The sequence below is a fragment of the Myotis myotis genome, unplaced genomic scaffold (assembly GCF_014108235.1).
Source record: "Myotis myotis isolate mMyoMyo1 unplaced genomic scaffold, mMyoMyo1.p scaffold_m19_p_20, whole genome shotgun sequence".
Taxonomy (NCBI): Eukaryota; Metazoa; Chordata; class Mammalia; order Chiroptera; family Vespertilionidae; genus Myotis; species Myotis myotis.
The window spans coordinates 21,695,553-21,710,392 of record NW_023416325.1 but is presented as its reverse complement, the minus strand read 5'-3'; the positions used below and the strand labels follow the sequence as shown (position 1 = coordinate 21,710,392).

At 48.7% G+C, this 14,840-nt stretch overlaps 1 protein-coding gene, 1 non-coding gene and 1 pseudogene across 2 annotated transcripts; all 3 read right to left on the bottom strand.

Moving 5' to 3' along the window:
* Nucleotides 1-316: 316 nt before the first annotated feature.
* LOC118678668 lies at nucleotides 317-423 on the bottom strand. The gene has a single exon (XR_004974962.1). It is a non-coding gene; the product is annotated as a U6 spliceosomal RNA (small nuclear RNA).
* Nucleotides 424-1,604: 1,181 nt separating this feature from the next.
* On the bottom strand, nucleotides 1,605-3,654 carry LOC118678114 (cytochrome c oxidase subunit 6A1, mitochondrial). Its single transcript, XM_036353222.1, has 3 exons — nucleotides 3,494-3,654; nucleotides 3,220-3,362; nucleotides 1,605-1,803 (listed from the first exon to the last, which is right to left on the bottom strand). The coding sequence occupies exons 1-3, from the start codon at nucleotides 3,594-3,596 to the stop codon at nucleotides 1,720-1,722; spliced, it is 330 nt and encodes a 109-aa protein (XP_036209115.1). The 5' UTR covers nucleotides 3,597-3,654; the 3' UTR covers nucleotides 1,605-1,719.
* Nucleotides 3,655-14,453: 10,799 nt separating this feature from the next.
* On the bottom strand, nucleotides 14,454-14,539 carry LOC118678699 (annotated as a pseudogene).
* Nucleotides 14,540-14,840: the final 301 nt, after the last annotated feature.

The following is a 14,840-nucleotide window of genomic DNA, read 5'->3' as shown; positions in this document are numbered from 1 at the left end:
TGAAGATTTATCTGACTTAGGTAGTATGGCATAGCAATTGGAAACCTCACTGACTTTAAAAATGTGCTTCCACAGTAGACTACACAAATATTTTTAAATGTTTATATAATGGCACTAAGTCGGGATAAGGTGAACACTCACGGGCCAGTAGTGGTCTGCAGACCACTGGTTGGCGACCGCTGCCCTAGAATGTCATGTAGTTCCCAAAACTGCTTGAGTAATTTGATTCAATAGTCTGAAACTTGATTGAAAGGTGGCCTAAATTCTGTTCTCTCCAATTTACCAATTACTACTTCATACTGATTTTTTATTATCTTTTAATATGGAATGTTTCACGAATTTTCATGTCATCCTTGCGCAAGGGCCATGCTAATCTTTTCTGTATCATTCCAATTTTAGTACATGTGCTGCCGAAGCGAGCACACTACTTCCTATTTAATGCGATCAGTCCTTACGGTCATTTCAAAACATCCTGCATTTATATTTTGATGGTTTCATGTCCATTCTACAAGGATTACAAGAGATATTTGGAACCCAGCTGAGGGGGCCAGACAGCAAGCTGAAGATAAGTCCATGTCCTGAACTCCCACTGGCCACAAGCACAAACAGTTCTATGGCGAAGCACAGGGTGTGGCTAGATCACAAAATGGCAAAGATAACACGGATTCTTTTCTTAACTGTCAATGGTTTCCACACCCCATGTTCCTATGTGCCTCACCTTTGTGCAGTACCAGTTGACTATAGGACTGTATGTGTTAACACCAAAAACGGTGCAACTTCCTAAATCTTACCACAAAACTGTCTGGTTGAGCCTTGAGAATAAAATGAGCTCCAGGCCAATCATGTTCTTTTATTGTAATTGCTATTGAGAAAATACTTTTTGTTGTTGTTCCTCATGTTATTTTGACTTCACCCTTCAACTATCTCAGCTACTTCAAAGAAGCTGCCTTTATTTTTCCAAAGGTTTTTGACCCTAACAACCTTCAGGGTGCTGAGAGATGACCCCGGGGTGAGAACCTGACACCTCCAGAGGAAATGATCAGGCCAATTAGTATCCTGCAGCAAATGCTGACAGAAAGGGATAGGAAAATGCTGAGATACAGGAAGCACTTCCTCTCGAGAATCAGAAACCTTTTTAAGTGAAACTGCAGCCATTCTGCTGGCCATGCGGGACCCAATCTTGATACTTAGCACCATTCCTTTTGCTTTATGTTACACTAGAGGCCCAGTGCATGAATTTGTGCATGGGTGGGGTCTGGCCGGCCCACCCCTATCTGGGCCGATTGGGCCAGAGCAACCATGGAAGGGGCCGCGGGTGGTTGGCCAGCTGGCCCAGCCCCCTGGTTGAACTCCTGGTCAAGGGGACAATGTGCATATTAGCTTTTTTTTCAATAGGATACCCTCGGCACAAGAAACCAAAGACAGGCCTGTTATAAACCCCATTATTCAGAGGCCTCACTGCAGCAACAGAAATAACATTAATGCTAATTTCCGAGGGAAAACCACCACCAAAGAATGCAACTCTCAGCTCATGACCAACCTGTTATTTATTTAAGCTATCTCCTGCCATAGCAAAGAGATGGAAGACCAGTATATTATATAGTCATTTTACCTCAGGAAAGAAGTCAGCTTAAGGTCCCATACACTTTTCTGGTCTGTGTGCAGAGTATGGTCCAAACCAGTGCTGTGGTCCCCACTGGGTAGTGGTCCAGGTGCTCTTTATTCACCTTCATAGCCAGTTGGCAGTGGATTCAGATGAGGATTATGGGATAGAGTATGGTTACCATCTCCCCAGGGGAAGGGCTGTGGAATGAAGACGTCAATTAGGACATTCCAGAAAATTCAGAAACCCCACTGCCATGGACTGCTTAAAATAGGGTAACTGACAGATAATATATAAGACAAAATGGAAATTGGTCCTTTAACCACTGACATAAAGTAGGTAACAGGAAAAGAAAGCGTAAGTCTGTTATTCATAAACCTCTCCCTGGTAGGTATATCCGTGTTGTGTTTATGAAAGTGTAACCCTCAATCACCTGTATGGGAATGGCAGAGGTGGTCGTGGGAAGAAGATACTCCCATGGTACCTTTCAAAAGCATTGCTCTTGGATCGTGGTTTCCAACCCAGGATGATTTTGCCATTCCAGGGACACTAGGCAATCAATCAGTATCTGGAGACATCTGAGGCAGGATGGGGAACTACTGGCATCTAGTGGGTAGAGGTCAAGGATGCTGCTAAATAGCCTACAACTGAGGACAGCCGGCTCCCCACAAGGATGACCCAGTTCTAAATGTCAACAGGTCTGAGGCGGAGAAACCTTGCTGTATGACTTCTAATTCTACTGTACGAGGGTGGAGTGGGGCTCAAAGACTCAAAAAAGAAAACAAAACAAATTCTTTCTGAACCTAAGAATCTACTTCATCTCCATGAGGCCAGTCCCACCTGGACTAAGTGATGTAACAGTTATGAAAGAACCAGAGGGGCTCTTGCCAAGAATACAGCAAATTGCCCTAGCCGGTTTGGCTCAGTGGATAGAGCGTCGGCCTGCAAACTGAAAGGTCCCGGGTTCGATTCCGGTCAAGGTACATGGCTGGGTTGTGGGCTCGATCCCCAGTGGGAGACTTGCAGGAGGCAGCCCATCCATGATTCTCTCTCATCATGGATGTTTCTCTCTCTCCCTTTCTCTCTAAAACCAATAAAAATGTATTAAAAAAAAATACAGCAAACAACGGAGAGCAAGCGGTGATGACAGCTACAGCCACAGCCACAGCACAGCCCAGCCGAGAAGACACACAGCCTGCAGGAGAGCGGACAGGGCCGGTCTCTTCCTCAGGCAGCCGGGGCCCGCCAGGCGCCCAGCTCTCAGAACGGGGAGCCCGTGCCGACTGCGCCGGGCTAAGCAGGTTCCCCCACGACACGTCCTACACAGACGACAACTGCTTCCGAGCAGGCGGAAGGCAGAGGCCGGTGGATCGGAAGAGGAAAACCGGAAGCCACTTCCTGCAGGGCTCGGAAGAAACTGAGAAGCGACATCCCCCGTCACCCCGACCCCCCGCCCAGGTTCCCTTCCGTAAAACCCAAGAAAACCACCACTGGGGGTTATTTCACGAGAAACGGTAGGCGCCTGGAATGGACGCCGCGCTTTTAGAAAAGCAAGAACTTGGACGGGGGCGTTCGGAACGGAAGGGGGACGGACCCTCCACGAGTGCAGGGCGTACCTTGGTCCTGATGCGGAGGTGCGGGTAGGCGACGAACTCGGGCCGCTCGTGCTCCCCGTGGCGCGACTTGAGGAAGACGTTCAGCATGCTCACGGCCACCCCGGGCAGCGCCACGAAGTAGGTGAGGGACTTCCACAGGCGAGCTGCGGGGGCGCACGGCTGAGCCCGCGGCGGCCCGTCCGGCCTCCCCCTCCCCCCCAAGGCCGCACGCCAAGGTCACAGGCCGCCCGCCTCGCCGCCGCCGGGCCAGCCCCGCCCCCCGCCGCCCCCGTACCTGAGCCCTCCTCGCCGTGGGCGCCACTCGACATGGGCCGCGCCAGCTGGGGCCGCAACCGGCCCAGCAGCCCAGCAACCCGAGCCGCAGCCGCAGTCGCCATCTTTTTACCGAGCCCTCCCAACGCCGGAAGCGGAAGCAGAAGGACGCGCTGTGGAGGCGGGACTCCACCTCAGAGGCAGTTCCTATTGGGCGGTGCCTTTAACCGAGGAGCATGCGCACTCTCCTCACGGTCGGCCGCGTCCTAGTGGGGAGCCGGGAGCCGAGGGCGGAAGGGGCCGTGCGTGCTGCGCCTCCCGCCGACCACACCGGGGAAGCTCAGCGCAAAAGCAAGGTCTGTGGAGGGCACCCTGGCATCGTTGGAGTTCGTGGGCAACACAAACCGCTTCTCTTGGACCCTACGTCACTTTTTCATGGCGCCTGACGCAGTCGCCGTCGGCATTATTATTTTGTCCGTCGCCCTTGATAGACTGTAAACCCCGACGCCAAGAGGTGGCCCCACCGCAGCATCCCGAGACTCTGGAATGGCGCCTGGAACCGAGCAGGTGCTCAGCAAAAATCTGCTGAATGAATGAATAGCAACGGGAATGAAAAGTTGGCGTCTGCTTTAATATTCTGGCTCGCCAACCCCCGCCCCCATCATTTCTTCATTTTTCTTCCTTGTACTCAGCTAAAAACAGCTTTGAAAATAAAAGTTTAAGAAAATAGATACATGAGATAGAAGTAAACTTTTTGATCATAAGCACCTTTAAGAATATAATGAAAGCCCTAGGCCTAGCCAGTGTGCCACAGTGGCTAGAGCAGCGGCCCTCGGCCTGAGGGGTCCGGGTTCAATTCGAGTTAAGAGCACATGCCCGGTAGGGGGCGTGCAGGAGGCAGCCGTCAATGATTCTCTTTCATCATTGATGTTTCTCTCCCTTCCTCTCTGAAGTAAATTTTATATATATATAAAGAATGTCATGAAAACTATGAACCCTTCCCCCCCCCAAATGCACCTGCTCTTAACACACTGTTTAGCAGACAATGTTGGGGGGAGAATTCCCATAAAGTACATGAAGGACTTTTGCAGAGACCCTGAATGGGGAGACAAGCAGGCACACCGGTGTGGGAAGACTGGTTCCCATCTCGGTTCCTTCCCTGGCAATCTGCGTGACCTTGGTCAAGTTAGATAAAGCGAATACTTTAAGGTCATGCATTTCATGAATACAAAAACTTAGGATCGTATTACTAGAGCTTCACAGTCCGGCGGAGCGTTAGATCTTTCTCTGGGAAGCCTGGGGTTTTGCATGTGAGTAATCAGAGTCACCAGAGTGTGTGTGAGGCCCCGGAGTGTGGCCTTGGAAAGGGTTCAAGTTCAGGCATCAGGAAATCCTGGGTTCCAATCTCTCATCTGCCACCTGCTGTTTCCTCTTTTCTTAAATGGGAATGTAACACTCATTTTTATCCAACACATAATTATTATCCAACAAATATTTATTGAAACCCAGCTCTACCTTAGGAAGTTACTCACCCTCCATCTACAATACGTTTCATTTAATAAACATTAACTAATGTTCTCACTGTGTTCCAAGCATGCGCAGTAGTACACCAGAGCTATAAGATCTCTCTCTCTGGCAGCTTACATTCCAGTGGTGGAGACAGGATTAAGTGAAAAGTGCTCAATGCCTGAAATATATTAAAAATTCAACAAATATTCGTTTTCTCATAGGGCTGTCGTATGCGTGCAGGCTGGTACTGCTAAGTAAAGATCCTGTCTATGGCGCTGGGCACAGAGTTCATGTTCAGGCATAATGCCTACGGTCCTACGGTGTCATTGCCAGGTGTGCTCAGCATTTGCAAAGCCTTGGGTCGCTGAGTTTAGACAACCCAGGAAACCAAAATCGTCAATACAAAAAATAACTAATATTTATTGAGCACTTATTTTGTGCTCAAATTGTCTTCCCCACTTCAGTAAATGGCCACTCCATTTCTCAAGTTAAACACATGGAGTCATCTTTAGCTTCTCTCCCAACCTCCACTACTCCACCCCCCACCACACACACACACACACACACACACTACAATCCATCTACAAATCCTGACAGCTCTTCCTTCAGACATATCCAAAATTTGACCCCTTCTTACTACCTATGGCTACTAATTTAATCAAAGGTGTTCTCTCTCACTTGGACAATTGCAGCAACTTCCTAAATGGTCTCCCTGCTACCTGGTCCCCCACCGTCTATTCTCTACATGGCAGCCAGAGGGATCCTTTAAGCCTGTCAGACCATCTTCCTTCTCTGCTCAGAATCTTCCAATAGCTCCCATCGCCCTCAAAGTAAATGTCCAAGTCCTTACAGTAGGCTACCTGCCCCCAGTCACCTCTCTGGCATCATCCCTTCCACCCACCCCCTTGCCCACTTCACTCCAGCTTACCCTGGCCTTCTTGCGTTTCCTTGCACATTCCAGGCATTCCCCTGCCTCACTCAGGACGCTGAGACATGCTCATTTCTCTGTCTGGAAGAGTTCACCTCCAGAGAGCCCCATGAATTGCTGCTTTATTTCACCCAGGGGTCTGCTCAGAAGTCATCTTATCAGAAAGGCCTTCCTAGACTATCCCGAAATGAAATAATTCCTCTCGACCCTGACACTTTATTCTCCTTACTGTGCCTTATCTATCTTCATAGTACTTCCCACCACCTGACATAGTAAATATGTATTGGTTTATTGTCTGTCTTCCTTCATGAACTAAGTTTTTGTTTTGGTTTTGGTTAATCCTCACCCGAGGATATTTTTCCATTGATTTTTAGGGAGAGTGGAAGAGAGAAACATCGATGTGAGAGAAACACATCAACTGGTTGCCTCTTGCACGGGCCCCAACCAGGGCCCGGGCGGGGGAGGAGCCTGCAACCAAGGTACCTGCCCTTGACCAGAATTGAACCCGGGACCCTTTGATCCACAGGCCGATGCTCTACCCACTGAGCAAAACCGGCTAGGGCTCAAATCAATTTTTTTAACCTCAAAGCCATACAGACTTTGTTTTAGCTGGAAGGATGTCAACTCCAACAGGTCACCCTGTCAAGCTCACGCTGTTCAGATGCTCTATGTAGGGAACAGCAAGAGAAGGAAAACGATTCCGTTTCTGACTTCAGTGGGTTTGCTAAGAAAAATACTCCGAGTCATGGGATCCTTGATAATGGACGCAACCATCAAATGTGTTCCCAGCTTGTGCTGCCCCTCCCCCTCCTTCACTGTGACTCCCGGGGAATCAGGCCTCTCTGTGCAGGGAGCTGCCCCAAGGCCATGGCCGGCCAGCCCTGGCTTTGACGTCATCCTCTCTGGCAGCTGGTGATATTTACACTCATTCTGAACCTACTAAGGCTCTCTCTGACGCTTGGGTTCCTTGAAACAGGGAGCTGGTGTGTGGGCACCTCAATGCTATGGATAGCTACTGATGGGGGAGGCGTTGGCGTGAGACCGGGGGAGGCTGCCTCGCCAAGGCCAGGGCTTGCCCAAGGGAAAGCTTATCTGAGGCCTCCTGTCTGCTACTTCTACTGTGGTTTCTCCCAGCAAAGAGCTCCTCCGAGTCCTGGACCGGTAAATATTTGTCCACCAAGAGACGAATTCTAGGAGAAGGCACTGAGGCATTTTCCATGCAGGCTGCAGGCGAAGCCAGGGTGTTGTGACCACCACTCAACCCTCTAACTTGTCTGAGCTGCTCAGCATCACAAATTCAGTGAGGGTCTCAAACGTGTCATTGGGCTGGGGTGACACGATAGCAGTGACCCTCCTGGCACACCCAACCAAGAGGGAGAGGCTGACAAGTAAACAGCTATTACAACCAGTGTGATGGAGTCTGCAATGGGAGGCAGCACAGCATAGGCCTTCGCAGCAAGCTCAAGTCCCGGGTCCGCTGCTTAGCTATGAATCATGGGCAAGTCAAGTCACCTCTTAGAGTTTCACTGGTGAATTGAAGTTACTACAGGGATTTAACAGGATAAAAGAGATAGCTAACATTTATTAAGCATTTACTATGTACTGAGCTCTTCCCATGTATTCATTTGGTCATTACAACACTACTATGAGATACATGCTATTCTTATAGTATTGATTATAACCATCCATCACAAGACCAGCAGGAGGTATGGCACCTGGCGCGTACTGAATTCTTTGTCCTTTGGTCTTGTCAATCATTAGTACCCGAGTTATTCCATTTTTTAAAAAGTACTGCAACAGGGGCCTGGTAGCAGAAAATAATTTGTACAGCATTGCTGGGCACTTGTCTGCTCCAACCTTACATTCCCATAAGTCAATAGCCCTGTAATAAATTGTTATATCCTGTGGCGTTGCCTGCCTTGTTTTTCAGTATGAAGATACTTTCACACCTTTGCCTTACCGTCAGACAATAGGTAAATCATAGCACCTACCTTCTAAGGATGCTGAGAGGACTGAATATTGATGATGTGTGTAAAAACACTTAGTCCCTTGCTTCACAAATAGCAATTCATATATATTATTATCCATCATCTACCGTTACATTAAGTTAAAAACAAATTGGACAGGCCCTGGCCCGGGTAGCTCAGTTGGTTAGAGCATTCTCCCCATACACCAAGGTTGCAGGTTCCATCCCTAGTCAAGGCACATACAAGAAGCAACCAGTGAATGCATAAATGGTGGAACAACAAATCAACGTCTCTCTCTCTCTCTCTCTCTCTCTCTCTCTCTCTTTCTCTCTCACCTACCTCTCTCTATAAAAAATCAATCACTAAAATTTTTTAATTGGCTGTGTAGTATGAGAAATGTATCTCAATAAAGCTGTTAAACCCAACAAAGCAGGCTACAAAATATTATGACATGTGTTTTCATTTTTGTAAATGCATAGAAAAATACTGTAAGGGTTATTCTCACATGTTAACGAAAGTTATGTTTGGCTTTTAATTTTCTTTTAAATTTTTTTTACAATGAATATATATTACTTGTGTCAAGAACAAAGGTATTGCCGAGACCGGTTTGGCTCAGTGGATAGAGCGTCGGCCTGCGGACTGAAAGGTCCCAGGTTCGATTCCGGTCAAGGGCATGTACCTGGGTTGCGGGCATATCCCCAGTGGGAGATGTGCAGGAGGCAGCTGATCGATGTTTCTCTCTCATCGATGTTTCTAACTCTCTATCTCTCTCCCTTCCTCTCTGTGAGAAATCAATAAAATATATTTAAAAAAAAAAAAAAAAAGAACAAAGGTATTCAGCCCGGCCGGCCAGCATGGTTGAGCGTGGACCTATGAACCAGAAGGTCATGGTTGGATTCCCAGTCAGGGCACATGCGGGGGTTGTAGGCTCGATCCCCAGCGTGGGGCGTGCAGGAGGCAGCTCATCGATGATTCTCTCATCATTGATACTTCTCCACCCTTCCCTCTCTGAAATCAATAATATTGGCTACCAGCACTTGTGTTGCTGGTATTCGTCGCTTAGACTGTAAGCCCAACCAGGGCGGCAGGGACCCCTGGCCCTGAGCGCCCTGGCAGAACGGTGACGGGGTGGGGTTCTCTCGCGCCCGCGCCTGCAGTCCCGCTCGCTACCTGTGGGTGGCAGGCTCCACATGTGCGCCCTGCCTGCGACCTTCAACGTGGCGATCGGGTCTCGGGATCCTTGAAGGAAGAGGGCGGTGGAATCTCGAGGCGGGTGAAGAGAGCCAGGCCAGACTCCTTGTTAAGGCCTTGCCCCTGAGCCTTCTCCTGACTCTTCCCTAGATTAGAACAAGAGGAGAAAACTTCTCTTCCTAATGCCCCTCCAACTCTACCAACCCCCCACCCCCAGTGGGGAGCAGAGAGGAGAGGCTGAAAGGCCCCCTGGGCCAGGAGACAGAGAGAGAGGCTGTCCTGACAATATTTATCTTCATAACATACCTCCCAGGGCAAGGGCCTGGCCAGGTGACTAACTGCCCGCACCCAGTAGCTCTTGGATTTGGGGAGGGAGGGGTGTTAGCACCCCATCTTACACAGCAGGGCCATTGTGGCTTAGAGAGGCAGTGCCCTCGCTTAGAGAGGCAGGCTTCTTGGATTGGCGGGTAGGGCCTCCAGGGGCACCTCCACCCACTTTCTGTGTCAACCATCTAGGCCTTCTCCACGATCCACATCCTGTCGTCATCTTGCCGGTCTGCTGGCTCCTGCTTCTCTCCAGCTGCCCCATCTATTGTGATCTCTTTACCCTGTGAGGCTCCCCAACCAGGATCTACCCCTCCCGCCTCCCTGCCCCCGGAGGCCCTGCCAGCATCTCTGTTTTAGCACTTTTCATTGAACCCTGTGAGATGGATGGTTGTTTCCATGCCCGGCCCTCCTACTAGGCTATTCATTTCAGGCGTCTCTTGTCATTGGGTAGGTAGCCTTATAATGGCGCCACATCCACCCAGTCCCCAAGTGAACAAACCAGGAGTCAGTTTTTCTTATTGTCTCCTCTTTCATTCTCACATTCAATCAAGCACCAAGTGGATTTTACGTTTATTTTATTATTTTATTTTTTTCAAGAGCATTCTGAGTCACTGAAAACCTGTGCAAATGGGGCTTTAAAACCAACACTATACTGGGAGCTCTTAGGGATGGGGCAGGCAGGATGAGGACCTTGATAAATAGAGGATTTTTTTTTGTTGGGGGTGGGGGGATTGAACCTTCTCTCTAATCCTCTCCATCCCTGCTCAGTCATGGCCACGCTTCCAGGCTGGGCTCTCTCCTTACAGCTTCACCATCTCCAATCTATTCCCCCCACAGCGGCCTGGCTGATCCTTCTAAAGTGCAGATCTGCCCATACCACCACGCCCCTTTGCAAGCCGTCAGCAGCTGCCTGTTCCCTGAGGATAAACCCAAACATCTTACTCTGGCCTCCAAGGTCCTAAAAGGTACAGTCACTGCCTACCTCAACCATGTTTTCTAAGGATGCCTCATGCATCCGCCAGCTAGACTTTTGTCTCTGAAATATGCTAAGCCCTTTTCAACCTTGGGGCCTTTGCTCATGCTGTGCCCTCCGGAGTGCTCTTGCCAATCCTCATTTCACTAACTTAAAAAAAAAAAATTGATATTAGCCCTAACTGGTTTGGCACAGTGGATAGAGCATCAGCCTGCGGACTCAAGGGTCCCGGGTTCAATTCCGGTCAAGGGCATGTACCTTGGTTGCAGGCATATCCCCAGTGGGGAGTGTGCAGGAGGCAGCTGATTGATGTTTCTCTCTCATCGATGTTTCTCACTCTCTAACCCTCTCCCTTCCTCTCTGTAAAAAATCAATAAAATATATTTAAAAAATTGATATTAGAGAGAGGAAGGAAAAGAAAGAGAAACATCGATTTGTGGTTCCACTTATTTATGCATTCACTGGTTGCTTCTTGGGTGTGCTCTGATGAAGGATCAAACCCGAAACCTTGGCTATCGGGACGATGATCTAACCAATCGAGCTACCGGCCAGGGCGGCCCACATGACTCTGGTGGAGAGGCGGCCTATTAAAACCTCGCCAGTGATGGAGGCTGCTCTCATGCTTAAATCTGACCTCAGGTCTTCATTCAAGTTTGTGAACATTGAATGAACTTGAACCCTGATATAAAATTAAAACATTTGATCAAATTTCTGATCAGACTAAATCCAGGTCCAAATCTTGCCTCCAAGGGTTCCTGTGTGCCCTTCGCTCGAGTCCTTTGCTTCCTCAGGGCCTCCTTCTTCACCTGTAAAATGGTGACAGTCAGGAGAGGGTCGCAGCCTCACCCCACCCCGGCCTTTGCAACTGCTGTGCCTTCTCCCTGGAACCTCTTCCCCCTGCTTGTCCCCATAGTGTGCTTCCCCCTTAAATATCAGCCCTACTTTCTTTATAGCAAGTATCATATTTTTTAAAATATATTTTATTGCCGAAACCGGTTTGGCTCAGTGGATAGAGCGTCGGCCGGCAGACCGAAGGGTCCCGGGTTCGATTATGGTCAAGGGCATGTACCTGGGTTGCGGGCACATCCCCAGTGGGAGATGTGCAGGAGGCAGCTGATCGATGTTTCTCTCTCATCGATGTTTCTAACTTTCTATCTCTCTCCCTTCCTCTCTGTGAAAAATCAATAAAATATATTAAAAAAAAATATATATATTTTATTGATTTTTTACAGAGAGGAAGGGAGAGAGATAGAGAGTTAGAAACATCGATGAGAAAGAAACATCGACCAGCCGCCTCCTGCACATCTCCCACCAGGGACGTGCCCGCAACCCACGTACATGCCCCTGACCGGAATCGAACCTGGGACCCTTCAGTCCGCAGGCCGACGCTCTATCCACTGAGCCAAACCGGTTTCGGCATGGCTCATATTTTTAATAGCACAAATCGTAATGGTGGTGTTGTTTCTTTTTAATTTACTTTGTTACATAAGAATATTTAACTTCTCTTTTGTTGTTGTATCTTCAACACTTTGCACTCTTCCTGGGGCCTGAATAATACTCAACATTTTCTTTTCTTTTCCCTACAAAAAGCTTTATTATTTCCATTTGGTCCCCGGGGCTCCAGCTTGATTAAAAGACGCAGAAGTGGTTTCAGGGAGAGGCTCGGGCAAAGACCAGGCACGGGAGGGGGGGGGGATCAGAGGGGCCCCTCAAAGGCCTTGAGGGTGAGCTTTTCAAAGAGACACTCACCCAGCCCAGCCTGTGGAGGTTAGTCAGGTGGTCATACCCAACGTTTTCTGAAGTCCTACTGAGTGCCAGGCACTCTTCTAAGCATTTCATAGGAAAATTCATTCCATTCTTTAAACAGCTCTGTGGACATATGTAGTCGGTGCTCCTATAGCCTCTTGTCAGAGGAGGAAGTTGAGGCATGGGAAGGGGACAGCCAGTGGCTGTGAGGGGATCCGAATCCACGCTGGCCAGGCCAGGTCCTCCTGCCCCTGATGATGAGTCATGGTGTGGGGTGTGGCGTGAAGGTTATTCCAAGAGGAAGAACTCCTGCGATTCCTTTGTGAAAGGGTGGACCTAGGAAGCAGGTGTTCTCCGGGTCCCATTACAAAGGAATTCTCCGATTATTCAAATGTCACCATTGACTGCTGGTACTGAGGACTCTAGATAGAAGGACTTAGTTCAAACAAACAAAGGCTTAGCATTGACAATGGAGGTGAAAACAGCATCCAGATTAGAGGAGGGAGGATTGGGCTTCCACCCACCATTAGTCGGCTGATAAGAGGCGGCTGACGTCCTGGAGACCACACCTCCTCCCCACCAGCCCTGATTCCCTACCACACCCGTGCTCTCCATCCCACAGGGATGAAGTGGAAGCTTGTATCTGAGAAAGCGCTGGAAAACCCGAGTCCCGCTGACTCCTCAGGCTGCATCAGGGGCCTCTTCCGAGTTTCCACAGCCCCCTGGGCCCATCACTTTGTTTTGCTGCTCCCCCCTCTCCTGCCCCTTGCCCTCCTCCCACTCCTGTGAACTCCCTAAGGGCAGAGACTGGCTTCCTCCTGGCTGTGTCTCTTCCCCTTCTTATTGGTCTTTTCACTCTTACTCACCCCTCAGGTCTCATCTTAAAGGTCACCTCCTCCAAGAAGCCTTCCCTGGCAACCCCATAATCTGTATAGAGCACTTTTCTCTGTGTAATGATTGCTTGTTTGCTTGTCTAGGTCGCCTTACCCTTCATCCAGGGGTTCCCACACTCAGTGTCTGTAAGTCATCTGGGGAGTTGTAAGAGGCACGTTCCCAGGCTCCAACCTCAGAGAATCTGATTCAGAGTTTTTAGTAGGGCCTGAGAATCTGCATTGTAACAGCTCACACCATGCATCTGGTGTGGGAGGCATCAGAGGAACGATACAACAAATGGGGCTCCTTGCCCGCTGGCATGACTCGGTGGTTGAGCATCAACCTATGAACCAGGAGGTCATGGCTCAATTCCCGGTCAGAGCACATGCCCAAGTTGTGGGCTCAATCCCCAGTGTGGGGCATGCAGGAAACAGCTGATCAATGATTCTCTCTCATTGTTGATGTTTCTATCTTTCCCTCTCTCTTCCTCTCTGAAATCAATAAAAATAATAAATAAATAAATAAATAAATTGGGGCTCCTTGAAGTCAAGGATCATGATCAATCACTATGACGCCCCATCAGCCAGTCTGTGCCTGGCACACAGGAGGTGTTCAAACATGATTGTTGAATGAATGAGTGAGTGACGGTTGCCAGCACTGTAATATGTTCTTCAAATGCAGCCACTTGAGTTTGGCCTTGAAAGAGCCACATGAAGGTCATATGATTACACTTCCCTGGAATGGAGGTGGGAGAGTGTGGGAGCTTTGGTGTCTACAGGGCTCAATGGGAAGCCAATGACCCTACTTTCTGGCTGTGAGACCTGAGCAAGTTTAGTCCCTATCAGCCTCATTTTCTTTATCTGCAGAACAGAGAGGATAACACTACTGGCTGCGCCATGGGGCTGTGACAAGATGAAATGAGGTGAAGCTCTTGGCTTAGTGCCTGGTCCAGAGTCAGCGTCCAAAACCTTCTGGGTCCCATCATTATTGTTGTTGCTATTGTTCGCATTACAATTTTAACATGGGAGCGGGAAGAGACCCCAGATCCTCGAATGCAGGGGATTCCCCACTCAGGGCTCCATGGGTCACCCTCTGCTGAGGAGTCCATAGTGAGCGCTCAAAAGTATAGTCTATGTGCACACAGAAATACAGCATAGGAGTATGAATATCTGTCCATTTGCCTAAGGAGGAGAATCTTAGCTTTGAACTACTTAAAGATGGGAAACTGCCTGACCAGCATGGCTCAGTGATTGAGCATCCACCTACGAACCAGGAGGTCACGGTTCCATTCCCTGTTGGGGCACATGCCCGGGGTGCCGACTCGATCCCAAGTGTGGGGCGTGCAGGAGGCAGCCGATCCATGATTCTCTCTCATCATTGATGTTTCTGTCTCTCTCCCTCTCCCTTCCTCTCTGAAATCAATAGAAATATATATATTTTTAAAAAATAAATATATAATTTTTTAATATATTAGAGAGGTAATGTGCATTTCCTAACAAGGTTTGAGGGAGGCACATCTCACATAAGAGTCACCCTCATGAACTACAAAAGGATCTAAATATTCTATTGTAACCTAAAAACCCATTGCTGTATATTAACCCTACCAGACCGCTGTACCGATTTTTCGGTAATTTCCACACAAAGGTGGAATATTGGCGCTAGATGAAAGGTAGACCTATTTTCTACAATGTCTCCAAGTTCCATCTTATTCTAACCACTTGTTTGCATGTAACTAACATTTTTCTATATCATGTTGGTTTTTTCTCTTTAATGCTCAGGAGCCCAGGTATAGGGGACAGTTAGGTTCAGGGCCTCAGGTCTGGCAGGATTAACTCACCAATCTTTTGATGTAAGG

Bases quoted from the DNA above. Each gene is read 5' to 3' on its own strand.
- LOC118678114 (XM_036353222.1), bottom strand. From the start codon at position 3,596: ATGGCGACTGCGGCTGCGGCTCGGGTTGCTGGGCTGCTGGGCCGGTTG. The intron at 3,363-3,493 runs GTACGGGGGCGG...GCGCCCCCGCAG, and splicing joins CCACGGCGAGGAGGGCTCAG to CTCGCCTGTGGAAGTCCCTC. The intron at 1,804-3,219 runs GTACGCCCTGCA...TTCATTCCACAG, and splicing joins ACCTCCGCATCAGGACCAAG to CCCTTCCCCTGGGGAGATGG.